The following is a 26,219-nucleotide window of genomic DNA, read 5'->3' as shown; positions in this document are numbered from 1 at the left end:
TCGAGTCCGGCTGCAGACAGACCTCATCCGGACTTCTACGGGAGCCGGACTCCGCCCACAACTCCGACTGCAAGCAGACTCCGCTCGGACTCCTACGGGAGTCGGACTCCGTCACCAACTTCAACCGCTGGTAAGCTTCATCCGGACTCCTACGGGAGCCGGACTTCGTCCCTGACTTTAATTGCAGAAAGACTCCGCCCGGACCCCTACGGGAGCCGGGCCTCGTCCCCGACTCCGGCTGCAGACAGACCTCGTCCGGACTCCTACGGGAGCCGGACTCCTACGGGAGCCGGACTCCGCCCACAACTCCGACTGCAAGCAGACTTCGCCCGGACTCCTACGGGAGCCGGGCTCCGTCACCAACTTCAACCGCTGGTAAGCTTCGTACGGACTCCTACGGGAGTCGGACTTCGACCCTGACTTTAATTACAGGAAGACTCCGCCTGGACCCCTACGAGAGCCGGACCTCGTCCCGACTCCAGCTGCAGATAGATCTCGTCCGGACTCCCACGGGAGCCGGACTCCGTCCACAACTCCGACTGCAAGCAGACTCCGCCCGGACTCCTACGGGAGCCGGGCTCCGTCACCAACTTCAACCGCTGGTAAGCTTCGTCCGGACTCCTACGGGAGCCGGACTTTGCCCCTGACTTTAATTGCAGGAAGACTCCGCCCGGACCCCTACGGGAGCCGGGCCTCGTCCCCGACTATGGCTGCAGACAGACCTCGTCAGGACTCCTACGGAAGCCGGACTCCGCCCACAACTCCGACTGCAAGCAGACTCCGCCCGGATTCCTACGGGAGCCGGGCTCCGTCACCAACTTCAACCGCTGGTAAGCTTCGTCCAGATTCCTACGGGAGCTGGACTTCGCCCCTGACTTTAATTGCAGGAAGACTCCGCTCGGACCCCTAACGGAGTCGGACCTCATCTCCGACTCCGGCTGCAGACAGACCTCGTCCAGACTCCTACGGGAGCCGGACTCCGCCCATAACTCCGACTGCAAGCAGACTCCGCCCAGAATCATACGGGAGCCGGACTCCGTCACCAACTTCAACCGTTGGTAAGCTTCGTCCGGACTCCTACGGGGGCCGGACTTCGCCCCTGACTTTAATTGCAGGAAGACTCCGCCCGGACCCCTACGAGAGCCGGGCCTCATCCCCGACTCCGGCTGCAGACAGACCTCGTCCGGACTCCTACGGGAGCCAGACTCCGCCCACAACTCCGATTGCAAGCAGACTCCGCCCGGACTCCTACGGGAGCCGGGCTCCGTCACCAACTTCAACCGTTGGTAAGCTTTGTCCGAACTCCTACGGGAGCCGGACTTCGCCCCTGACTTTAACTGCAGGAAGACTCCGCCCAGACCCCTACGGGAGCCGGGCCTCGTCCCCGACTCCGGCTGCAGACAGACCTCGTCCGGACTCCTACGGGAGCCGGACTCCGCCCACAACTCCGACTGCAAGCAGACTCCGCCCGGACTCCTACGGGAGCCGGGCTCTATCACCAACTTCAACAAGTGGTAAGCTTCGTCCGGACTCCTACAGGAGCCAGAATTCGCCCCTGACTTTAATTGCAGAAAGACTCCGCTTGGACCCCTACGGGAGCCGGGCCTCGTCCCCGACTCCGGCTGCAGACAGACCTCGTCCGGACTCCTACGGGAGCCGGACTCCGCCCACAACTCCGACTGCAAGCAGACTCCGTCCGGACTCCTACGGGAGTCGGTCTCCGTCACCAACTTCAACCGCTGGTAAGCTTCGTCCGGACTCCTACGGGAGCCGGACTTCGCCCCTGACTTTAATTACAGGAAGACTCCGCCCGGACCCCTACGGGAGCCGGACCTCATCCCCGACTCCCGCTGCAGACAGACCTCGTCCGGACTCCTACGGGAGCCGGACTCCGCCCACAACTCCGACTGCAAGCAGACTCCGCCCGGACTCCTATGGGAGCCGGGCTCCGTCACCAACTTCAACCGCTGGTAAGCTTCCTCCAGACTCCTACGGAAGCCGGACTTTGCCCCTGACTTTAATTGCAGGAAGACTCTGCCCGGACCCCTACGGGAGCCGGGCCTCGTCCCCGACTCCGGCTGCAGACAGACCTCGTCCGAACTCCCACGGGAGCCGGAGTCCGCCCACAACTCCGACTGCAAGCAGACTCCGCCCGGACTCCTACGGGAGCCGGGCTTCGTCACCAACTTCAACCGCTGGTAAGCTTCGTCCGGACTCCTACGGGAGCTGGACTTCGCCCCTGACTTTAATTGCAGGAAAACTCCGCCCGGACCCCTACGGGAGCCGGGCCTCATCCCCGACTCCGGCTGCAGATAGACCTCGTCCGGACTCCTACGGGAGCCGGACTTCGCCCACAACTCCGACTGCAAGCAGACTCCGTCCGGACTCTTACGGGAGCCGGGCTCCGTCACCTACTTCAACCGCTAGTAAGCTTCGTCCGAACTCCTATGGGAGCCAGACTTCGCCCCTGACTTTAATTGCAGGAAGATTCCGCCCGGACCCCTACGGGAGCCGGACCTCGTCCCCGACTCCGGCTGCAGACAGACCTCATCCGGACTCCTACGGGAGCCGGACTCCGCCCACAACTCTGACTGCAAGCAGACTCCGCCCGGACTCCTACGGGAGCCGGGCTCCGTCACCAACTTCAACCGCTGGTTAGCTTCGTCCGGACTCCTACGGGAGCCGGACTTCGTCCCTGACTTTAATTACAGGAAGACTCCGTCCGGACCCCTACGGGAGCCGGGCCTCGTCCCTGACTCCGGCTGCAGACAGACCTCGTTCGGACTCCTATGGGAGCCGGACTCCGCCCACAACTCCGACTGCAAGCAGACTCCGCCCGAACTCCTACGGGAGCCGGGCTCCGTCGCCAACTTCAACCGCTGGTAAGCTTCGTCCGGACTCCTACGGGAGCCGGACTTCGCCCCTGACTTTAATTGCAGGAAGACTCCGCCCGGACCCCTACGAGAGCCGGGCCTCGTCCCTGACTCCAACTGCAGACAGATCTCGTCCGGACTTCTACGGGAGCCGGACTCCACCCACAACTCTGACAGCAAGCAGACTCCGCCCGGACTCCTACGGGAGCCGGGCTCCGTCACCAACCTCAACCGCTGGTAAGCTTTGTCCGGACTCCTACGGGAGCCGGACTTCGCCCCTGACTTTAATTGCAGGAAGACTCCACCCGGACCCCTACGAGAACCGGGCCTTATCCCCGACTCCGGCTGCAGACAGACCTCGTCTGGACTCCTACGGGAGCCGGACTCCGCCCACAACTCCGACTGCAAGCAGACTCTGCCCGGACTCCTACGGGAGCCGGGCTCCATCACCAACTTCAACCGCTGGTAAGCTTCGTCCGGACTCCTACGGGAGCCGGACTTCGCCCCTGACTTTAATTGCGGGAAGACTCCGTCCGGACCCCTACGGGAGCCGGGCCTCGTCCCCGACTCCGGCTGCAGACAGACCCCGTCCGAACTCCTACGAGAGCCGGACTCCGCCCACAACTCCGACTGCAAGCAGACTCCGCCCGGACTCCTACGGGAGCCGGGCTCCGTCACCAACTTCAACCGCTGGTAAGCTTCGTCCGGACTCCTACAGGGGCTGGACTTCGCCCCTGATTTTAATTGCAGGAAGACTCCGCCCGGACCCCTACGGGAGCCGGCCCTCATCCCCGACTCCGGCTGCAGACAGACCTCGTCCGGACTACTACGGGAGCCGGACTTCGTCCACAACTCCGACCGCAAGTAGACTCCGCCCGGACTCCTACGGGAGCCGGGCTCCGTCACCAACTTCAACTGCTGGTAAGCTTCGTCCGGACTCCTACGGGAGTCGGACTTCGCCCCTGACTTTAATTGCATGAAGACTCCGTCCGGACCCCTACGGGAGCCGGGCCTCGTCCCGACTTCGGCTAAAGGAAGACTTCGTCCGGACTCTTACGGGTGCCGGACTCCGGGCTCCTCTCAAATGGATAGCTAACCACCCCTCTCCGCCAGACACTCCAGCCGAACTTCAGCCGACAGATCTGCACTCCCTGGCGTGACGCAGCAACGGCCACGATCCTGCTCCACTTCCTGCGACGGATTCCACGCGGCTCCATTACTCCCTGGCAGACCGCTATGATGCCCACGATTCTGCTCCACTTCCTGCGACGGATACCATGCGATTCTTCCATCCTCTAGCAAGTCGCGACAACGGACGCCGCTCCACTCCCTGCGGCAGACTCCATGTGACGCACTTCGGTGATAGCCACGGGTCTACTCCACTACTCTTCGCAACAAACTCCACCTGACCCTGGGCAGCCCACGACCAGATGGTTACAGATGTCGCTATCAGCTTAGTGCCCCCTACGCCTATAAAAGGGGATCCCAGATACGTTATTCTATAAGCTCTCATTTTTACCTAGAAACTCTGCTAAAATTTTCGTTCGAGCACTCCATTCTTGTTGGGACAGAGAACTGACTTGAGCGTCAGAGGGTCTTGTCGGAGCAACCTCACCTCTAGTTTAGACTTCTTTTGCAGGTCCCGGTGGCGACCGCGACTCTCTCGACTCCAGCTTCTCCGATGCAGGCGGATTTTTGCACCAATAGGATTGGCGCTAGAGGAAGGGGTGTGTCTTCGCAGTATCCTTGTTCTTAAAGGAGCGCTCAATGGGACCACCCCCGGGCATCTTTTCCGACATCCTCTCCTCCTTCCTCCACTTGGTCTTTGCTCGATGCCTCCCCGCAAGGCGTCCACGCGACGATCCACGGCCTCCGCGGCCAGATCTCAGGCTCCGACCTCACCTCCTGTTTCCCAACCTCCTCCTCCTCCTCCTCCGACGACGGCGGTCGGTGCAGAGCAGTTTGATCTGCTAGCGCAGCAGGTCAGAGGCCTTACTGAAGCTGTGGAGGCCATGTAGCAGCAGCAGCAGCCGCATGCATCAGTGCGCCTGGAAAGGGTGTCACCGGAATACCAGAATCTGACGGTGGGACGGGCCACTTGGGCCAGTCATCCCGTCTTTCCTGGGAAGACGAACCTGAGGGTGGAGAGCCCCCAATCGAATCACGACTCCACCCTTGGAAGATCCCTGTCCCCATTCTGCCAGAGGACCCTCGAGACCCGAAGTCGAGAGGATTTTTTGGATCGGAGACTCCAAGAGATGAACCGGCGGATCGAAGAACTCTGCCACGCTCCCCCCGCTTATGGTGAGGATATTTGCACTGACCCTCCCTTTTCTCAAATGATCATGCAGGAACCGATCCCACCAAACTTCAAACTCCCCCAGTTTGAAAGCTACGACGGGACTTCGGACCTGGTTGATCATCTGGAAGCCTTCCGGACGATGATGCTGCTTCATGTCGCTCTCGATGCCATTCTATGTCGAGCCTTCCCATCCACCTTGAAGAGAGCGGCGAGAAACTGATACTCGGTGCTGAAGTCGGGTACCATCTTTTCTTCGATCAGATGAGCCACCAATTCGTGGCCATTTTGTCAGCAACCGGCACCCCCGGAAGGGTTCGGAGTCCCTCATCAATATCAAGCAGAGAGAAGGGGAGTCCATTCGGACCTACATCAACCGTTTCAATGTCGCAGCGCTGGAGGTCCGAAATTTGGACCAATCAGTCGCAATGACCGCTTTGAAGGGCGGCCTTCAGAAGAATGACCTTTTGTTCTCTCTAGAGAAGAAGTACCCCAGGAATTTTGCTGATTTATTGGCTCAGGCTGAAGGGTATGCCCAAGCAGAAGAAGCCTTCAAAATGAAGGATGAGGAGACCGCGAGAGAGCGGCAGGCGGGAGACTCGAGTAAGCCCGCAGTCGAAAAAAAGGTCGAGAGAAGCTCGGCCGCATTCTCGATCCCCTCCTGGGCACAAGCGTGCCCATACTCCGCCCCGGGTATGCAGGCAGAGAAGTTCGGATCGCGGGGTTCGGCGGGGTTCTCCATCGGGAAGATTCCGCAACTATGCCCCCCTAATGCCTCGAAGACCCAGGTACTGATGGAGGTCAGGGAGCAGCTCCCTAGGCCAGAGAGAATGCGCACACACCCCGAAAAGCGCAACCCAACAAGTTCTGTCTCTACCACCGCGACCACGGCCACGACACGGAGGAATGCATCCAGCTCCGAGATGAGATCGAGGAGCTCATCCGGCGAGGTCGACTCGACAGGTTCATCCGACGCCGGCCTGAGGGTAGAGAAGATAGGCCAAGGGCCCTGCCGCAACCTGAACCGCCAAGGAGGGAGGAGCAGCCCAGAGATCGGCCTCCAATTGAGACCATCGACTCCATCGCCGGAGGGCCTCAAGGAGGAGCAGACCTTCCACGATCATGGAACTCGAGAAACCTGTAAATGTATCGCTTACGACTTTGCCCTGAATCTAAATTCCTTTCGACTTTGCATGCTCCTCCCATTTGGCATGGATTTGTTACGACTGGGGATAACCCCTTCAAACAATTAAAACAAGGTTATGTTAGGAACGGGAGGAGAACCTCATCCTAACATAACTAAAATGAAAGTCGATTATCTTGAGATCGGATTGGGGAGAGGCCTACAATGCCCTAATGCACCCCCACAGCCATTTCAGGAACAGGAGGAGAACCTCGTCCTGACATGAGCAAAGTCAAAGGCCCAGTTCTTTTAGACCGATGGGGGGAGAGGCCTTACAACGCCCTAATGCGCCCCCACAGTCATGTCAGGAACAGGAGAAGAACCTCGTCCTGACATGAGCAAAGTCAAAGGCCCGGTTCTTTTAGACCGGATGGGGGGAGAGGCCTTACAACGCCCTAATGTGCCCCCACAGCCATATCAGGAACAGGAGGAGAACCTCATCCTGACATGAGCAAAGTCAAAGGTCCGTTCTTTTAGACCGGATGGGGGGAGAGGCCTTACAACGCCCTAATGTGCCCCCACAGCCTGTCAGGAACAGGAGGAGAATCTCGCCCTAACATGAGCAAAGTCGAAGGTCCGTTCTTTTAGATCGGATGGGGGAGAGGCCCTTGCAACGCCCTTATGTCCCCCACAGCCCCGTTGGGAATAGGAGAGAACCTCATCCTAGCCTAAGCTGAGATCGACTATGTCAGGAACAGAAGGAGAACCTCATCCCGACGATAACAAACCGACCGCCCAACAAATCGGATAAAGGGAAAGCCCTCAAGGCACCTTCACACTTCTACGCAACCCCTCAAAAAGCAAAGGGAGGCCCTCACTTGAAAAGAGGAGGAAAATAAAAAGAAAAGCGATGAACTACGTCGGCAATAGACGAAAGACAAACCACACAAAGACTAAGGAACCTCGCTCAACAAAGATGGGAAGTTCCTACCAAACACCCCGGCCTCTAAGAAGGCTCTCGACACAGGTCAAGAAACAGCGACGCCTCGAGTAATGCGGAGTTCGGACCATCAAGCTCGAGCCTACGGCCATGACGATAAGGAAAGCAAACCGGCGTAGCGACTGGGCACCTCCAAACGACGTCAAGTCGGACAAGTCAAAAGACGAAAGAAGTTCGACGGTGACAATTTAACAATATCGAGACAGGTAACACAAATCCCTTTTCATTCATTTGCGAAATATACACCACGAAGCCCAGAAGGCCAAAGGAAGAAAAGCAAAAGACGAAGCAAAAAAAACAACAAAAGGAAAATGTATACATGAAAGATGGAAGGCCAAAAGAGCCCTAGGGAAGCTCTGCTCCTTCCGACCTAGAATTATCTGCTCCACCCCTTATCCAGGACTGCTTCAGATTCTCAACTTCTTCTTCTAGCTCTCTCTTTTTCAGCAGCGCATCCTGGAGCGCCCGATGAAGTCGTTGGCTTTCGATCTTCGCCTCTCGACGCTCTTTCTCAGGACCTCAGATTCTGCCTCCGCGTCCGTGACGGCCTGCTACTCATATGCAGCTGGATCTTCAATTACTGCAACTCAGCCATCCTTTCTCCGAGGGCAACAGAAAGCCCTTCGACGGTTCCTCTTAGGGACTGGAGTTCATTAGAATCTCGAGCAGAAGTAAGCTGAGCCCTGTCAGCCAGCTGCCTCTGAAGATGGACGACTTCATCGGCCGCCACCCTGAGTCTCCCTTTATATTCATCCACCTGCCTGCGCCAACCGCCCGATGCACGTCGTGGCTCACCTCGACGTCCTGAAGCTGCTGCTGAAGGTCGGAGACCTTCTTCGACCACTCCCGATCGCCGTCGGCCCGAGCCAAGAGTCGGGATGAACTTCCTTCCAGCTGGCCGATCCTCTCCTTCGCAGCCGACAGTTCCACCCTGAGAGCACTAATCTTGGCAGCTTGAGCCAAATTCGGTCGCTGGCGCTCTTCTTGTATTCCTCAAGCTCCTTCGCGAAGTCTGCCTTCCTCCGGCTATACTCCATGATCCCCTTCACTGGAGATTTCGAAAGCGGGTGGCCTCCGCGGTGGCTTCAGAATGACCCTCTCTCAACCTGCGAAGCTCGCCTTCCATCTTCTTCGCCCCTTTTGTCAAGTGAAGAACTTCCTTCCTCAGTCGCCGGATCGTGGACTTCAGCGGGATCCCCAGGGGCAGGGGAAGTGCTTCGGCAGGGCACTGCCATTGGGAGACAAAAGCGTCAAGACGCATCTCATCACAGAAAGAAAAGCAGAGAGAAGAAAGGAAGGAAGGAGAAGCCATCCACGATAAGAAATTCAACTTTATTGATTGAATGATTCTTGAAGACAAAAAGGAAAAGAAAAACAGCAGTAAAAGAAAGATACAAGGTCGGAGGTCTCAGACCTCAGAAGCAGGAGTTGGAGAGCTCGGTGTTCCTGGAGGGGGGCTGCGCAGCAGTGGTAGCGGAGAGAGGACCGGCCTCGTCTTCAGACTCCTCACCCAGAAGCTGAGGTCGAGCTCCGAAAATTTTCTGGCCACCTTCTCCTGGCAGAGCTCGAACCCCTTGATGAACGCCTCCTGGCCGAATTGGACATTCAGGTCCCTCATCTCCGCGGAGCCTTGAACTCCTCTACCGCAAGAATCCTGGCCTCCGAGACCAGGACTGAAATCTGCTCAGCCAAATTGGCAACCTCGGCCTCCGCCTTTCTCACCGTCTCCTCCAAGGTCTGCTTCTCCTCCTCCCGGGCTTGTTTCTCTCTTTCCAGGGCCTCTTGGAGGGCGACTACTTCGGCTGCCTTTTTTTGAGGCGAGCGACCTCGGCCCTGGCGACGCTCCTCCACCTAGATGGCATCCCTCCTCGCCCGGTTCGTCACCTCGATATTGGCGAGGAGCTGGTGCCCAATCTGCAAGGGCGGCTAGGGGATCAGAACAAGGGTCGAATAGCCGGTTAAATGAAGATTTGTTTACCTCGAGAAGAACCCTAGGGAGTCCCAAACCCACTGCTCAGGATCGGCGCGGTCGATCCTCTCGACGACTTCAAGCAGAATGCAGCCGTCGATCAACCCTTGATCAGGTCCCTGTCATTGAAGGGATTCTCTGGCTCCTCTTCGGAACCGAGGGACTCGTCAGTGGCGGCTCGGCGGCTACCCACCCTGCGGGCCACCGACTTCCTTCTCCTCCCCCTCTCGCTACGGGCACCTCCGTGGAGCGGACCCCCGAAACGGGAGCCCCAGTCGGCGGACTCCTCGAAGAGGCCCGGGGGCCTGTTGGTTCGGCGTCCGAAGGAACGTCGATCGTGGGAGCCGCCTGGACAGTGCGGCCAGGCTCATCTCCTCCTCCTGGCCTTCTTTGCTGATCCGGAGGCCGCGGCACCTTTTCTTTTGTGGGCTTTGAGGCCCCTGGCGAGCATCCGTGCTGCTTCGGCGTCCATTCTTAAAAAAAAAAAAAAGAGGAGAGATCAGAAATCAATAATGGGATGAAAAAGGAAGGAGTGGCACAAAAAAAAAAAGAAAAGAAAAAAAAGAAGAGAGAAGAAAAAGAAAGAAAAAGAAGAAGGAAGAAAAGAAGAGAAAGGAAAAGATGGAGTACTCGAGGATCCTGGGGGCTCAGGCCGATGTTGAACAAAATTGCTCCCTCAGAAGGTTGGGAAGGGAAGGAGCGAGTAGTCAAGAAGCTTCCGGGCAGCCTGGAGGTCGTCCTCCCCCAGGCTAGGGGCCCGACGGACAGAATCCCTCAAAGAGCCCAAAGGGGCAGGCCCAGCCTCAGGGTCGGATAGTGGACGAAGAGGTATTTCCCTTCCAGTTGTGGATTGAAGAGGGGGCACCTTTCAGTAACCCCTTCTTGTCGAACTGAGGGGAGAAATACCACCAGTCCTTCGTCGAAGGATGACGCTTGAAGGTATAGAAATGCCTAAACAGAAGAGGGACGGCTGGACCTCGACTACGTGGCAAAGAGAGAGAAATCCTATCAAAAACCTAAAAGAATTCGGAGCAACTGAAGCCAAAGAGATATCTAAGAAGCGAAGAGGGCGACAACAAAGGACGGAAGCGGAAGCCGGAGCCCGGCACGGAACGCCTCCTGATACAGGCAAAAACGATCGGGTGGAGGAGTGCTAGCCCGGTCGGAGGGGCCAGCAGCTCCAGGTCGTACTCCGGAGGAACTCCATACTGACCCTTATCAGAAGGAGTCATCCGGAGTCAGGAGCATGGAATGGCGTCCGACGCAAAAATCGAGCGAAGCCCAGCCCCAGATGCGGGTTCGTCACAGAACGAGGGACCTGGGGGGTTGAGGCGGAAGAACTCCCGGAACCGCTGGAAGCGGAAGAGCCGGAAGATATTTCAAATAACTTCGAATGAAGACTCTAAAGATCCCGAAGAAGACAGACGGGACAAAGGATGAGAGGTCACAGGAGACTAACTCGGAGGAATACGACAGAAGAAAATGCGAAGAAAAGGCCTCTAAATGGCAAGAAGAAGGATGGAGGTTCTGGGACTAACCTAGATCGCCCTGAGGGATGCAGAGGGCGAGGAAGGGGACGATTCGAAGGACGCCTATGGCCCAATAAGACGCCTAAGGAAAATTGGGACTCTCGAAAAAAGGGCGAATACTGATGGAACTCTCAGGAATAGGGCCCCGAAAGGCGGAAGGGCGGGTTTAAATAGACACTGGGCTGCAGACAGACCTCGTCCGGACTCCTACGGGAGCCGGACTCCGCCCACAACTACGACTGCAAGCAGACTCCGCCTGGACTCCTACGGAGCGAGCTCCGTCACCAACTTCAACCGCTGGTAAGCTTTGTCCGGACTACATGGAGCCGGACTTCGCCCCTGACTTTAATTGCAGAAGACTCCGCCCAAACCCCTACGGGAGCCGGGCTCGTCCCCCGACTCCGGCTGCAGACAGATCTCGTCCAGACTCCTACGGGAGCCGGACTCCGCCCACAACTCCGACTGCAAGCAGATTCCGCCCGGACTCCTACGGGAGCCGGGCTCCGTCACCAACTTCAACCGCTGGTAAGCTTCATCCGGACTCCTACGGAGCCGGACTTCGCCCCTGACTTTAATTACAGGAAGACTCCGCCCGGACCCCTACGGGAGCCGGGCCTCGTCCCCGACTCCGGCTGCAGACAGACCTCGTCCGGACTCCTACGGGAGCCAGACTCCGCCCACAACTCCGACTGCAAGCAGACTCCGCCCGGACTCCTACGGGAGCCGGGCTCCGTCACCAACTTCAACCGCTGGTAAGCTTCGTCCGGATTCCTACGGGGCCGGACTTCGCCCCTGACTTTAATTGCAGGAAGACTCCGCTCGGATCCTTACGGGAGCCGGGCCTCGTCCCCGGACTCCGGCTGCAGACAGACCTCGTCCGGACTCCTACGGGAGCCGGACTCCGCCCACAACTCTGACTGCAAGCAGACTCCGCCCGGACTCCTATGGGAGCCAGGCTCCGTCACCAACTTCAACCGCTGGTAAGCTTCGTCCGGACTCCTACGGGAGCGGGACTTCGCCCCTGACTTTAATTGCAGGAAGACTCCGCCCGGACCCCTACGGGAGCCGGGCCTCGTCCCCGACTCCCGACTGCAGACAGACCTCGTCTGGACTCCTACGGGAGCCGGACTCCGCCCACAACTCCGACTGCAAGCAGACTCCGTCCGGACTCCTACGGGAGTCGGGCTCCGTCACCAACTTCAACCGCTGGTAAGCTTCGTCCGGACTCCTACGGGAGCCGGACTTCGCCCCTGACTTAATTGCTGGAAGACCCCATTCGGACCCCTACGGGAGCCGGGCCTTTCCCCGACTTCGGCTGCAGACAGACCTCGTCCGGACTCCTACGGGAGCGGGACTCCGCCACAACTCCGACTGCAAGCAGACTCCGCCCAGACTCCTATGGGAGCCGGGCTCCGTCACCAACTTCAACCGCTGGTAAGCCTTCATCCGGACTCCTACGGAAGCCGGACTTTGCCCCTGACTTTAATTGCAGGAAGACTCTGCCCGGACCCTACGGGAGCCGGGCCTCGTCCCCCGACTCCGGCTGCAGACAGACCTCATCCGAACTCCACGGGAGCCGGAGTCCGCCCACAACTCCGACTGCAAGCAGACTCCGCCCGGACTCCCTACGGGAGCCGGGCTTCGTCACCAACTTCAACCGCTGGTAAGCTTCGTCCGGACTCCTACGGGAGCTGGACTTCGCCCCTGACTTTAATTGCAGGAAAACTCCGCCCGGACCCCTACGGGAGCCGGGCCTCATCCCCGACTCCGGCTGCAGATAGACCTCTCCGGACTCCTACGGGAGCCGGACTTCGCCCACACTCCGACTGCAAGCAGACTCCGTCCGGACTCTTACGGGAGCCGGGCTCCGTCACCACTTCAACCGCTAGTAAGCTTCGTCCGAACTCCTATGGGAGCCGGACTTCGCCCCTGACTTTAATTGCAGGAAGATTCGCCCGGACCCTACGGGAGCCGGCCTCGTCCCCGACTCCGGCTGCAGACAGACCTCATCCGGACTCCTACGGGAGCCGGACTCCGCCCACAACTCCGACGCAAGCAGACTCCGCCCGGACTCCTACGGGAGCCGGGCTCTGACACCAACTTCAACCGCTGGTAAGCTTCGTCCAGACTCCTACGGAGCCGGACTTCGCTCCTGACTTTAATTGCAGGAAGACTCCGCCTGGACCCCTACGGGAGCCGGGCCTCGTCCCCGACTCCAGCTGCAGACAGACCTCGTCCGGACTCCTACGGGAGCCGGACTCCGCCCACAACTCCGACTGCAAGCAGACTCCGTCCGGACTCCTACGGGAGCCGGGCTCCGTCACCAACTTCAACCGCTGGTAAGCTTCGTCCGGACTCCTACGGGAGCCGGACTTCGCCCCTGACTTTAATTGTAGGAAGACTCCGCCCGGACCCCTACGGGAGCCGGGCCTCGTCCCGACTCCAGCTGCAGACAGACCTCGTCCGGACTCCTACGGGAGCCGACTCCGCCCACAACTCCGACTGCGAGCAGACTCCGCCCGGACTCCTATGGGAGCCGGGCTCCGTCACCAACTTCAACCGCTGGTAAGCTTCGTCCGGACTCCTACGGGAGCCGGACTTCGCCCCTGACTTTAATTGCTGGAAGACTCCGCCCGGACCCCTACGGGAGCCGGGCCTTGTCCCCGACTCCAGCTGCAAACAGACCTCGTCCGGACTCCTACGGGAGTCGGACTACGCCCGCAACTCCGACAGCAAGCAGACTCCGCCCGGACTCCTACGGTGCCGGGCTCCGTCACCAACCTCAACCGCTGATAAGCTTCGTCCGGACTCCTACGGGAGCCGGACTTCGCCCCTGACTTTAATTGCAGAAGACTCCGCCCGGACCCCTACGGGAGCCGGGCCTCGTCCCCGACTCTGGCTGCAGACAGACCTCGTCCGGACTCCTGCGGGAGTCGGACTCCGCCCACAACTCTGACTGCAAGCAGACTCGCCCGGACTCCTACGGGAGCCGGGCTCCGTCACCAACTTCAACCGCTGGTAAGCTTCGTCCGGACTCCTACGGGAGCCGGACTTCGCCCTTGACTTTAATTGCAGGAAGACTCCACCCGGACCCCTACGGGAGCCGGGCTCGTCCCCGACTCCGGCTGCAGACAGATCCCGCCCGGACTCCTACTGGAGCCGGACTCCGCCCACAACTCCGACTGCAAGCAGACTCCGCTCGGACTCCTACGGGAGCCGGGCTCCGTCACTAACTTCAACCGCTGGTAAGCTTCGTCCGGACTCCTACGGGGGTCGGACTTCGCCCCTTAGTTTAATTGCAGGAAGACTTCGCCCGGACCCCTACGGAGCCGAGCCTCGTCCCCGACTCCGGCTGCAGACAGACCTCGTCCGGACTCCTACGGGAGCCGGACTCCGCCCACAACTCCGACCGCAAGCAGACTCCGCCGGACTCCTACGGGAGTCGGGCTCCGTCACCAACTTCAACCGCTGGTAAGCTTCGTCCGGACTCCTACGGGAGCCGGACTTCGCCCGACTTTAATTGCAAGAAGACTCCGCCCGGACCCCTACGGGAGCCGGCCTCGTCTCCGACTTCGGCTAAAGGAAGACTTCGTCCGGACTCTTACGGGAGCCGGACTCCGGGCTCCTCTCAAATGGATAGCTAACCACCCCTCTCCGTCAGACTCTCCAGCCGAACTTCAGCCGACAGGTCTGCACTCCCTGGCGTGACGCAGCAACGGCCACGATCCTGCTTCACTTCCTGCGACGGATTCTGCGCGGCTCCATTACTCCCTGGCAGACCGCTATGATGCCCACGATCCTGCTCCACTTCCTGCGATGGATACCGCGCGATTCTTCCATCCTCTGGCAAGTCGCGACAACGGACGCCGCTCCACTCCCTGCGGCAGACTCCACGTGGCGCGCTTCGGTGATAGCCACGGGTCTACTCCACTACTCTTCGCAACAAACTCTACCTGACCCTAGGCAGCCCACGACCAGACGGTTACAGATGTCGCTATCAGCTTACAGCCCCCTACGCCTATAAAAGGGGACCCCAGATACGTTATTCTATAAGCTCTCATTTTTATCTAGAAACTCTGCTAAAATTTCCATTCGAACACTCCATTCTTGTTGAGGCAGAGAACTGACTTGAGCATCGGAGGGTCTTGTCGGAGCAACCCCACCTCCGGTTTAGACTTCTTTTGCAGGTCCCGGCGGCAACCGCGACTCCTTCGACTCCAGCTTCTTCGGCGCAGGCAGATTTTTGCACCAACAATAATCAATGTCTGAATTGGTCCTATACATATGGCCACCGATCAAAAAAAGAATAGCAAAAGCTAAATAATGGTGTGCAATTGCTCCACTATAAGTCTCTTGTAATTAGATCTAATTCTTCACAAAAACTCAAAAACCAGCACCTTTGCTATTGGTATTCTGCATTCGTGTTGGAAAAACTTTGCTTTCCAAGACTACCATGGTTTATGTTAGACAAGAAGAGTGAGTTTAGATTTTAAGCTGTTTCGGTCATTCTTATTCTTCAAAAGCATTTCTTTTCCTTGCTTGCTCTCTTGGGCCCAGCTTGGAAATGTTGTAAAGGGCATCATCCTAGTGTTACCCTGGTCTATTCAAGGGTTGTCGCCAAGCAGCCATTCTACTAGGGATGGGAACCGTGGATCCCTGATGGTTTCGATTAAACCATAAAGAAATGGAGATCCGTGGTTCTAGGGGTCCCCAGAATAGGTTTTATCCCTGTTTCCTGCCTTTGGCTTTCCTCTGATCATTAGGACTATTCTGCCTTAACCTACCCCATTGTCCCTTCATGCTCCTTGTCCATCGACCCTCCCAAGACTCTTCTCCTTACTTCTCTCTAGCTTCTTCTTTTTTACTCCTTTCTTCCTCTTCTCTCTGCCTTCCTCATGTGACCCTCTGCTTTCTTCGTCTACCTCGCCACTTTCTCCATCTCGAACTAGCTGGTCTTCGCTACCACCTGCTCCTGGTTTTGTCTACTACCTCTTTCCAGTCTCCATTCTCCAAGAGGCCTAATTGCTTGTGCATGAATCACTATGAAGAGGAAATTTTAATTTAAAGAATAATATCGCTGTTTGCAGAGCAGAAAAATCGAATCTTTGCTTGGCTAATGAGATCTCTATAGTGCTTAGAAAGAAATGTTATTTTGTTTTGCCTTGCTCTTCAAGCATAAGTAAAATCCTCGCATATAAGAGACGGGCGCTTACAGCTCGTTTTTGTCTACAGGGTGCTGCTGGGGGCATACCGAATCTAAATCAAATCTAAACATATAAGAAATATCATATCATAATTCATGATACGATTTCTTGACTATGGCATGCTATTGATGCATATGTTTGGACGTGGTTTGGATTTTGCCATACGTTCTTTCCCGAGCCGGCAACTGGCTTGTTGCTTTGATCCGGATGCTGGGCCCGTTTTCTTGCCAAGTTGGAACCAATGGACTGGATGCCTGGTGCTGAAATAAAAGAGCAATGCTTCCAGCATCAACAACCCCCTTGATAAGGCACTTCCCTTCATGGCAGGAACTACATTACATTCATCGAAGTGGGAAAATGGAGGACTCTTGCATTCAATAGCTAGGCATGCAAGTTAAAGTGTCCCCACTTGATACAGTCATCTCAAACTAAATTTTGTTATTAAATCGGTACATATTATAGTAGTTATTATGATCAAATATTGTACAACAGCATCGCTTCTAGGGTGGCAAAATGGCGTTGTGTCCGCTGGTCATATTGGTTCTTCATTAACCTCAATGATAGCGCAAACTCAATACAGATTTTCCTATGGGCTTCCTCTTTATGACTTAAAAGACCGTGCCATATGCCGTTGGAGCAAGACAACTGTGCTATTTTTTCTTCTTCATGCACCTGCGTTCCATCTTTGAACAAAATTTTAACATCCATACTATTTATTACGGGATCATATTCAGCATTCCTCATGATCCAGAGTGGGGACACTTTAACCGGCGAGGCCAATAAAATTTTATTCCATACTCATGACGGCAACAGACTCTTTACTCACACAAATCAACTCCTGTACCTTCCCGCCAACAAAATGACCTGCTGCTGTGGGGATGACTTCCCATGCTCGATCTTTCAAAAATAAAAGTTAGCACAACTATGAAGTGGATTTGATAAAATCCTTGGCAATTTTGAATAGATTGCATTTGGTGCATCGTCAGATAATTTTGAAAGATGATCTGAATTACCTTCAAGATAGATTGCTACCATTAAATTGCTAGTAACGTTGATTACTGTGTTTGGTATATGTAAGTAATGTTGCAGTAAAATTACTGAAAATCTTGATTGATATGTTTGATATGACAATCAGATTATCGGTAATATAAAATTAAAATTTTAAAATACCCCCTTAATTTTATAATAATAATAATATATTATATTATATTATTATATATAATGATATTTATATAATTATTATAATATAATATATTTTAATATAGTATATTGCAATATTACATTATGATATTATAATAAACTATTATAATATAATATAATATATCATTTTATTTTAATAATATAATAATATAATATATTATACTATATTATTATATATAATAATATATTATATATTATGTTATATTAATAAAAAATATTCTTATAATATATTATAATATTAACATATTAATATATTATAATATAATAGTATAACAATATAGTTAATTATATTGTTATATAGAATAATATTTATATAATAAACATTACAATATATATCAATATATAATATTATATGATAATATAATAACATATTTTTATAATATAATATAATATACAATATTATTATATATAATAATATTATATCATATGCTATATTATATCAATATAAGATATTAATATAATATAATATATATTATTATAATATATAATAATAATATAATAATAATATATAGTAATGTAATATTAATGATATTTATATAATTAATATAACATAATATATTTTAATATAGTATATTATAATATTATAATAAAATATTATAATATAATTTATTATATTATTTTAATATAATATATTAATATAATATATTAATATAATATATTATACTATATTATTATATATAATAATATTATATTATATATTATAATATTTATATATTAACATATTACAATATGTTATAATATAATAATGTAACAATATAATTAATATATTGTTATATAGAATAATATTTATATAATATATACTATAATATATTAATATAATATATAATAATATATGATTATATAATAATAAATTATTATAATATAATATAATACACTAGATTATTATATATAATAATATTATATTATATACTATATTATTTTAATATAAGATATTAATATAATATAATATATATTATTATAATATATTATAATAATAATCAAATAATATATACTAATATAATTTTGTAATATATAATAATATAATAATGATGTAATATAATATAATATAACAACATATTATAATACAATATAATTTATTGTTATATATAATAGGATTCATATAATATATTATCATATACTATATTATTGTAATACAATATAATTACTATAAAAATATAATAATAATATAATAATAGTATATTATATTATAATATATTATATCATATTATTATATATAATAAGGGGAGGATGAGAGCCGTCGAGAAGGGGGTGGAGGGATGAATTTTGTATGATTTTTTTTTTGAAGGATAATTTTATCTAAATTTTTTTTACAATATTACCAAACAAGTGGTAATCTGTATAGCCACTTCTTCCTAAGAAAATCCAAATTACCTCCTGAGAGGTAATCTGGATTGCCAAAGTAATCTGGATTGCCACCCAAAAAACATACCAAATACAGTAATCTGATGGGCTCATATTAAATTGCCAACAATCTGGATAGATTGCCAGCTACCAAATGCAATCTTAAGAGTAGGCTGTTCACTGAAAAATAATGTTGCTCATCTGATCAATCTCACAGTACTTCCTGGTGCTTGTCAGTTATAAACACACAATATAAGATGGAATTTGAATGATTATATGGCCCAATGGGATGTAGAGGTGGCAATCAGATCAAGTCGGATCGGACATAGGTATGATTGACGCCGGTTGGACACAAAATGGTCAACCTAAATTCGATCTATTTATTGAACATGTCAAAATTTAGATTTGAATCCGACCTATTTATTCAACAAGTAATTTGATCCGATCCATTTAATCTATTTATTAAACAAATCAAGTTAGGTTAAATGGATTAAATAGATTAAATAGATTTTTAATAAATTAAATAGGTTAAATAGATTGAATTAAATAGATTAAAAATAAATTAAATAGATTTTAAACAGATTAAACAGATTAAATATATTATCTAATATAACTCTATCCGAATGTTAAATGGATTAAATGGATAAGATATATGAAATTTAAATTCAATTCAAATATTAAATAGATCAATCTATTTATAATCTGAATCCGTTTAACCTAAACTCAAATTTGCTTGTAATCAAATTGATAAATTAGATCATCTTGCTGATCTTAGTAGGATGTTAAGTAAAAAAAAATTTAATGTCATGGACTTCACTCTGATTGCTCGTACCACATCCATATATCCATTTTTCTTCTATTAATGCCATCTTTATTCCATTAACAATAGAGCTTATTTTTCTTTTTGACTTAGGTTTTGGCCGAATTTGACTAGAATCAATGGTATACTTTTTGGATTGATCATGATTGCTACTCCAATATTGTGCTTTATTCCTGCATCCCATTTCCCATCGTACATGTTCTTTACAAATATTCCTTGAAGCTGAATATTTTTGTAATTTTACCGACACCTAAGCATTGACATTCTGCTCAGGCACTTGCGACTTGATGCTTTTGGGGGCCACGTGCCTGACCTTGTCTTTTTCCTCCAAACAGGTGCTCGTAGTGAGATAGAAGATTCTATCTTTGCCTTTTCTCATAAAAAAGATCCTATCTTTGCTCCACCTACACTATTCAGAGTCAACACCAAGAAGATAATCGTGCTTATCGAGCCAAAGGCTGAAGGTTGCCATAGATGTGGCATGGTTCTAATTCTATCTTCATCATGAAAAGAACAGACTCATGGCAATCTAAAGCCATCGAATATACTCTTCGCAGGTCAAGCCCCCAGTCATGCAAGGGAGTGGATAGTTTTAATGGTCCAACTAGTTCTTTTGCTGATGAAGAATCATAAGAAATTGATCAGATGAAACATTCTGACTTGTGGAATATTGAAGGAATCAGAACCTGTACCTGGATCAGGTTCTTCATGAAAAAATTCCACACGGGTGGAAGGTTTTTGTTTTTTTTTTTTGTTTTTTCCGTCATGTTTCTCATCGGGATAGAGCAATATCAGACAAACCAAAGAATGATGAGGCCGGCTCTGATGATTAATAGAGATAATCTCCAATACTGTTGAAGAGAATATGTATCCTGATAATAGCACATAATGACAGCAGCTTACCATTAAATCTCCAATTGTGGCTTGAGGAACTTTATTTTACAGAAAAATGGATCCATATCTAACTATTGTTCTTCAGCATTTTCCTTCAGCAAATTCAGTTTGGTTTCCACCGAAGGAGCCCGAGCAGATAACAGTTCAGTTATCTGCAAAAATGGGTTAACAATTAGGAGACAGACTCAAATGGAAATGCACAATAACAATTTGATAACCCTGCTTGACAGTCCATAAAACCTGGCTATTTTCAGTCAATCTGGCAGAAGCTCTAATGCAGCTCTCACAAATTCCTTCCCATATTTGGCTGCAAAAAGCATCTGAACCAGCTGCAGTTCTTTAAGCGCTAAAGGATACTTCCAGAGCATTTATAGCAGTATAATATATAGCCTCATGGGAACCAGAAGTTTAAACATTTGGAAGGTCTGATCTTCAGCATTTCTAGTAGAAATCCATCTCTGTATAAGAAAACAAGGTAACATTAACTGATGAGAACCATCTCCACATGACTCTAGTAATTTACAAATTTAAGATTATTGACATATGAATGTCTTGACTTAATAGCAGGTTGTTCAGTACATTATCCATTATCATATTATCACTACTAACCGAAATTGACTATAAATTATGTAAGCTCCTTTTGCCATCCATGCATTGCAGGTTAACAAAACAAGCATTCATCTGAATCACTCCTAAGAGCCAACAGTGTATCTTTCTTTTGTTACCTATAATGATGGGGAACTGGATTGATACTTCAATTGCGAGCTTGTCATAACCAATGCCTTCCCTGCACCCGACCGAAAATACGTGATATCAAGGTTAACAAAAAATGAGAATGTATTTAGGCTCAAGCAATACATGAAGCAACTAAATAAAGCCTTTCTAGGAGATAATGGTCAAAATTAGGTGACATATGCTTTTTTCATATGTATTGTCATTGACCAAGTAGTAAAGTGAGTGAGGAAGAAAGAAGGCATGCCAAATCATCCTCCATTTTAATGAGCTTACACAATGTCAAAGAAAACCATGCAAATTATGATGTGTAACAGGTGGTCAGCAGGCTTGTTTGATGCATTAGTCATGCTGCTACTACTGTCTCTTCTTGATCTATCATCTACCAGAAGTTATAAAAAGTCAAATAATCAAGGTTTCTACTAGCATGCTTCAATTAAATACACTTAATATGCATCTCTTTCTCCAACCACCTTGTTATATCCTATTCTGCTCAACTAGAATAATATAATAATACAAAGATTACATGATTGAATTTCTTGAAACACATTTTAACCAGAGAACTATCTTAACAAGGTTGTACATGAAAACTGCATCGTCACCCTAAATATATTAAAGTAGAATGTATAACTGTCAACCAAATTACTTAACTCTGATGCAAATTCCTCTAGATCTAAAGTAAAGGCAATGAATATTTAACATGAGAGCCAAATGAACAGCAAACACTTTGTGACAATTGAAAAGGAGGCTTTTAAGTAGAAGAATAACATGTACGCTAGTATGGCTTTTAGTCTATGTTACTATTATTAATATGTAAATATTGATGCACTTAATGCAATTTTGAACTAGCTTGAACACGAAAGGTCGAAAACATTTTCAGATTGATCCAAATTAGACAAGCCTATCTGAAAGGAAGAAATAGCTTGAACTAGGTGTGGGTGCTTGGAATTGTTTCTCTTAAGAAGGTCAGAAAGCAATCAAATCAAGAATGTGACTCTATGCAGTACTATTTTTAAGAAATCACAATAAAAATCCACTTACGGAAGTAGTTTTTTCTACTTTACAAAAGCATTTGGTCGCTGTTTTTTGGATATGTAGAAAATGCGGGGGATGACAAGTGTAATAAATGCTATATTTTTGGTTTATTTTGTATATAACACAACTAATTTTTTCCTTTCATAGAAAGTGAAAGAGAGAAAGGACCTGACTGAAGTAAATTACCTAGATCCAAGTGTTTGGAGAAGCACTGCCTAAGATTCAGACACAGAATTTCCCCCAAGCAGTGGAGGGGTGAGAAGACTGGGGCATCACCCCCTTCACTAAAACCCTGCAACGCATCAATATTTTGGCACCGGAGGATTAGTGAGATTCCATCGTGGGTAAGACTGCATAAGTAGGAATCATGCATACCTCAAATATATTCATTTTTTTGAAATTTATATGCCATGACTGCATGATAATGCGTCATTTAATCTTCACAGTGATCATGTTCTTATATGTGGATGTGGTATCTTTGTTTACTAGGCTTTATTTTGTAGTTACGCTTAGCTCTCCAATTATAAATAATATCTTCGCATATAAGAAACAGGGCACTTACGGCATTTTTTTTTTTTCAGACGATGCATGCTGCTGGGCAAACCAAATCTGAACACAAGTTATTAAGCTTATATTTCCCACCATTGTAAGTACTTTGGGGCACAATAGAAGGAAAATGCCTCTTTCTAGCAAAATGGATGACTCAATTCCACTTCTATTCCATTTCAAATGCCAATAAACATTCAAAATCTGTCTGATGACCTGCTTCTTTTAAGAGCAGAGCCAAATTATCGAGGACTTCATAAATCTGCAAGCCTTCGGGATGAGTCCTATCTTCAACAGTGAATATATGAAACCTTCCATTCACCTGAACAATGCTCCGTCCAGGTGACTTCCTGATCCCCTTCTGTTTCATCATCACACGCAACTTTGCTACACCTTCCCACCTCTGTTTTGCAGCAAAAATATTGGCCATACCAACATACGATGCAGCTGCTTGAGGTTCTAATTCAAAAAGATGGCTCACTACATACATCCCAATCTCGGTCTCGTGGTGAGTTATGCAAGCACCAAGGAGAGCACCCACACACCAGCATCCGGTTTGACAGGCATTCTTTGGATGAATCTGAATGCCTCTTTTAGTCTCCCTCGACGGCCAAGGAGATCAGCCATGCAAGCATAATGTTCTAATCTAGGCTTTATGTGATACACTTTACTCATCATATCAAAAAAGACCAACCCCTTCTCCAGCAAGCCACCATGGGCACATGCTTGCAGAACAGCCAAAAGTGTTACATGATTCGGCTTCAATCCTGATTTCACCATCTGAGAAAATAAATCTAAAGCTTCTGTAAAATCTCCATTTATGGCATAACCCATGATCATGGCAGTCCAAGAGACTATCGTTCTTCGATGCATGACATCAAAAAGTCTTCGAGCTTCACCGAGGCTACCACATTTGGCATACATGTCTATTAATGCATTACAAACTAGGACAGTGCCTTCAAACCCATTTGCAATTGCATACCTATTCATTGATCTGCCAAGATCAAGAGCTCCCATTTGGCTACAAGCAGAGAGAACAGCAACCACAGTGACTGCATCAGGTCTTTCCCCAGCAGCTTCCATGGCATGAAACAGATCCATAGCCTCATCCGTATATCCATTTTCGGCATAGCCACTGATAAGTGCGGTCCAAGAAACAGGAGTCCTCTCAGACATGTTGTTGAAACAATATTGTGCAGCATCGACATCTCCACATTTCGAGTAAAATGCAATCAGAGTATTCATAAAAGAAACATCCGAATCCAATCCTGCTTTAATAGCAACTGAATGGATGAGCTTACCCTCTGATGTTGCTTCAGAATGCGCGAAGACCGAAAGTAAGCTGACAGTGGTGCTCAAATCTGGTCGAACGCCTTCTCGACTCATCGAACAAAGAAACCAATGGCTTCATTGGATCTTCCAACATATGCATAACCTGCGATCATGGAATTCCATGACACAACCGACCTCATTTCGATGGAGATCTCGGTAAAGACAGATTCAGCCGAGCCCAGATCCTCGCACTTGGCATAGGCAGAAATCCAGGTGTTGGCCACTGCAACATCAGCTCCGATTCCCATCTGAATCCCCAAACAATGAACAGCTTTCAGCATGCTCGGGTTGTTCTCGCAGCCGCATGACCGAGTCAAGCTTATGATGGTGATTGAGTCAGGGCTGACCTCGGCCAATCTCATGCGGTTAAAGACGGCTAAAACCCTGTCAAGAGAACCAAGGTCAGAAAATCCCATAATCACGACATTCCAAGCAGCGGCATCTCTCTCGGGCATACTTTCAAACAGAACATTCGCAGCCTCCAGTTGCCGGCACTTGACGTACATGTCGACCATCGCCGTCCCAACGAAGACATCAGAGGAGAAAGGGGATTTGAGGACGTGGGCGTGGATGATTTGGGGGAGGGGGGTATCAGGAAGGAGCGCGCAGGCTTTGAGAAGGAAGGGGAAGGTGAGGTGGTCGGGGTGGAGGCGGATCTCTTCATCTGGCGGTACAGAAGGAGGGCTTCCCGGTGGAGGCCCTCGTTGGCGGATGCTCGGATGGCGGAGTTCCAGGCGTTAACGGTCGATGGACTTAAGAAACGGTTGAGAGCCCGAGCATGGGAGGCCATACCCACGGCATCAGGTCATCTTTGTTGGTGTGAGGCTACAAGATCTGATTTATATCAGCAAACGGTTTTGGAAATAATATTGCCCTTGTCAAGTATACACTTCCTCGTAGAAATACTTCATATCATCTTTGTCACTCTATGTCACGAGCCATGTTGCACATGATTTGGTAATAATAAATGACATGGACCGGAAAAGTTCGTTCAAAAATGAAATGCAGGTGCTTGAAGAAGTGAAAATAGCATGGTTGTCCTGCTCCAATGGCATACGGCATGGTCTTGCAAGTTACAGATCTAGGGAGTGCATAAGATAAAACAATTTGTTTATATCCCACGCTTTATGTACCATATAGCCGTGCATCATATAAATCATCGTGTCTCCTTTCTATGAATCACATTTATCATACGCCCATCTTATTGACTGGTCCAAAAAAAAAAAAAAAAAATATTATAGGATACGATCATTTTAGTGCATATAATGTAAGATATAATTTGTTCCATGAATTTGTAAGACCAAGCATACTTTTATTGTCTCGATCATGATTTTAAGGTTTAGTAAAGAATCCATGTGATAATGATGCTTCATTTTTTTTTTTATTGGTACAAGCAGGCCATCATATCATTCTAGTGCGAGTAAATTCAGAAAATTAAAATATAAAATTCTCGTAGGACTCGAAGATAGTCATCATCTTGATGCTAGATCCAATTTCTAGTGTGCTTGCAACAAAGATGCAATCAAATCCGCAGTACTATTCATCTCTCGAAATACATGCCGAACAGACGTCGTGTGGAATGATGAAGAGATCTTTAGATGTTTTGGAGTAGTGGATGAACCTCCAGATGTTCGCCTCATTTGGGATCCATCCGATGACTATGGTCGGAGTGTCCTCAATAAAGTTCCTCTTCGTTTGAACTCATGCCTCTATAGTGATGTTTGCCCAAGTGGCACAGAGCTCCACTCTGAAACAGACGGCTTGAAGAGATGAGAGCCTCTAGCAGTCAAAAATTTGGCATCTAAGCCTCGGATGACATAGCTCGCACTATCTCTGTCATCCTTAATACTACCATCAAAATTGATCTTGATAAACTCCGAGATGGGGGCTCCAAAAAATTAAAAGAACCCTTTAGGTCGCTGAGGCATAACAAGAGAGTCCTAGAAACTGGGGGCAACAAGGATGTGGCAATAGTGTCAAAATGGTAGTACTTTCAGCTAAGCAGCAAACCTCTTCAATACCCATTGCAGAGATACAACCTTGACTTCGAAAACTAAGCTCTTCTTGGACAACCAGATTTGAAATGATGCTTCTTTACCAGCCTAGAAGGACACTATCATGCAATATATCTATTATGTCTATCTTACTAATGTGCTGGCTCAGTAATTATAACTACCATAAATATGCATAGTTAATTGATGAAATTTAGTCTGAGATGATTGTATGAAGTGGGTATGCTTCAACCATGATAAAAAAATTTAGATTTCAAAGAGTACTTCTATTCTTAACTATTTTTGGTGTATGACTACATCCCTAGCTATT

The 26,219-nt window shown here is 48.9% G+C and overlaps 1 protein-coding gene across 1 annotated transcript; it reads right to left on the bottom strand.

Moving 5' to 3' along the window:
* Nucleotides 1-20,191: 20,191 nt before the first annotated feature.
* LOC105048586 (pentatricopeptide repeat-containing protein At4g19191, mitochondrial) lies at nucleotides 20,192-25,016 on the bottom strand. Its single transcript, XM_010927932.4, is given in 8 exon segments — nucleotides 20,192-20,404; nucleotides 20,493-20,710; nucleotides 20,978-21,039; nucleotides 22,206-22,311; nucleotides 22,582-23,102; nucleotides 23,105-23,953; nucleotides 23,956-24,549; nucleotides 24,552-25,016. Coding segments are annotated over 4 exon segments (1,947 nt in total). The 5' UTR covers nucleotides 24,688-25,016; the 3' UTR covers nucleotides 20,192-20,404; nucleotides 20,493-20,710; nucleotides 20,978-21,039; nucleotides 22,206-22,311; nucleotides 22,582-22,734.
* Between the last annotated feature and the right edge of the window lie 1,203 nt (nucleotides 25,017-26,219).

The sequence above is a fragment of the Elaeis guineensis genome, chromosome 7 (genome assembly GCF_000442705.2).
Source record: "Elaeis guineensis isolate ETL-2024a chromosome 7, EG11, whole genome shotgun sequence".
In the NCBI taxonomy this organism is placed as follows: domain Eukaryota; kingdom Viridiplantae; phylum Streptophyta; class Magnoliopsida; order Arecales; family Arecaceae; genus Elaeis; species Elaeis guineensis.
The sequence above is the reverse complement of the archived record's forward strand: the minus strand, read 5'-3'. Positions and strand labels throughout refer to the sequence as shown.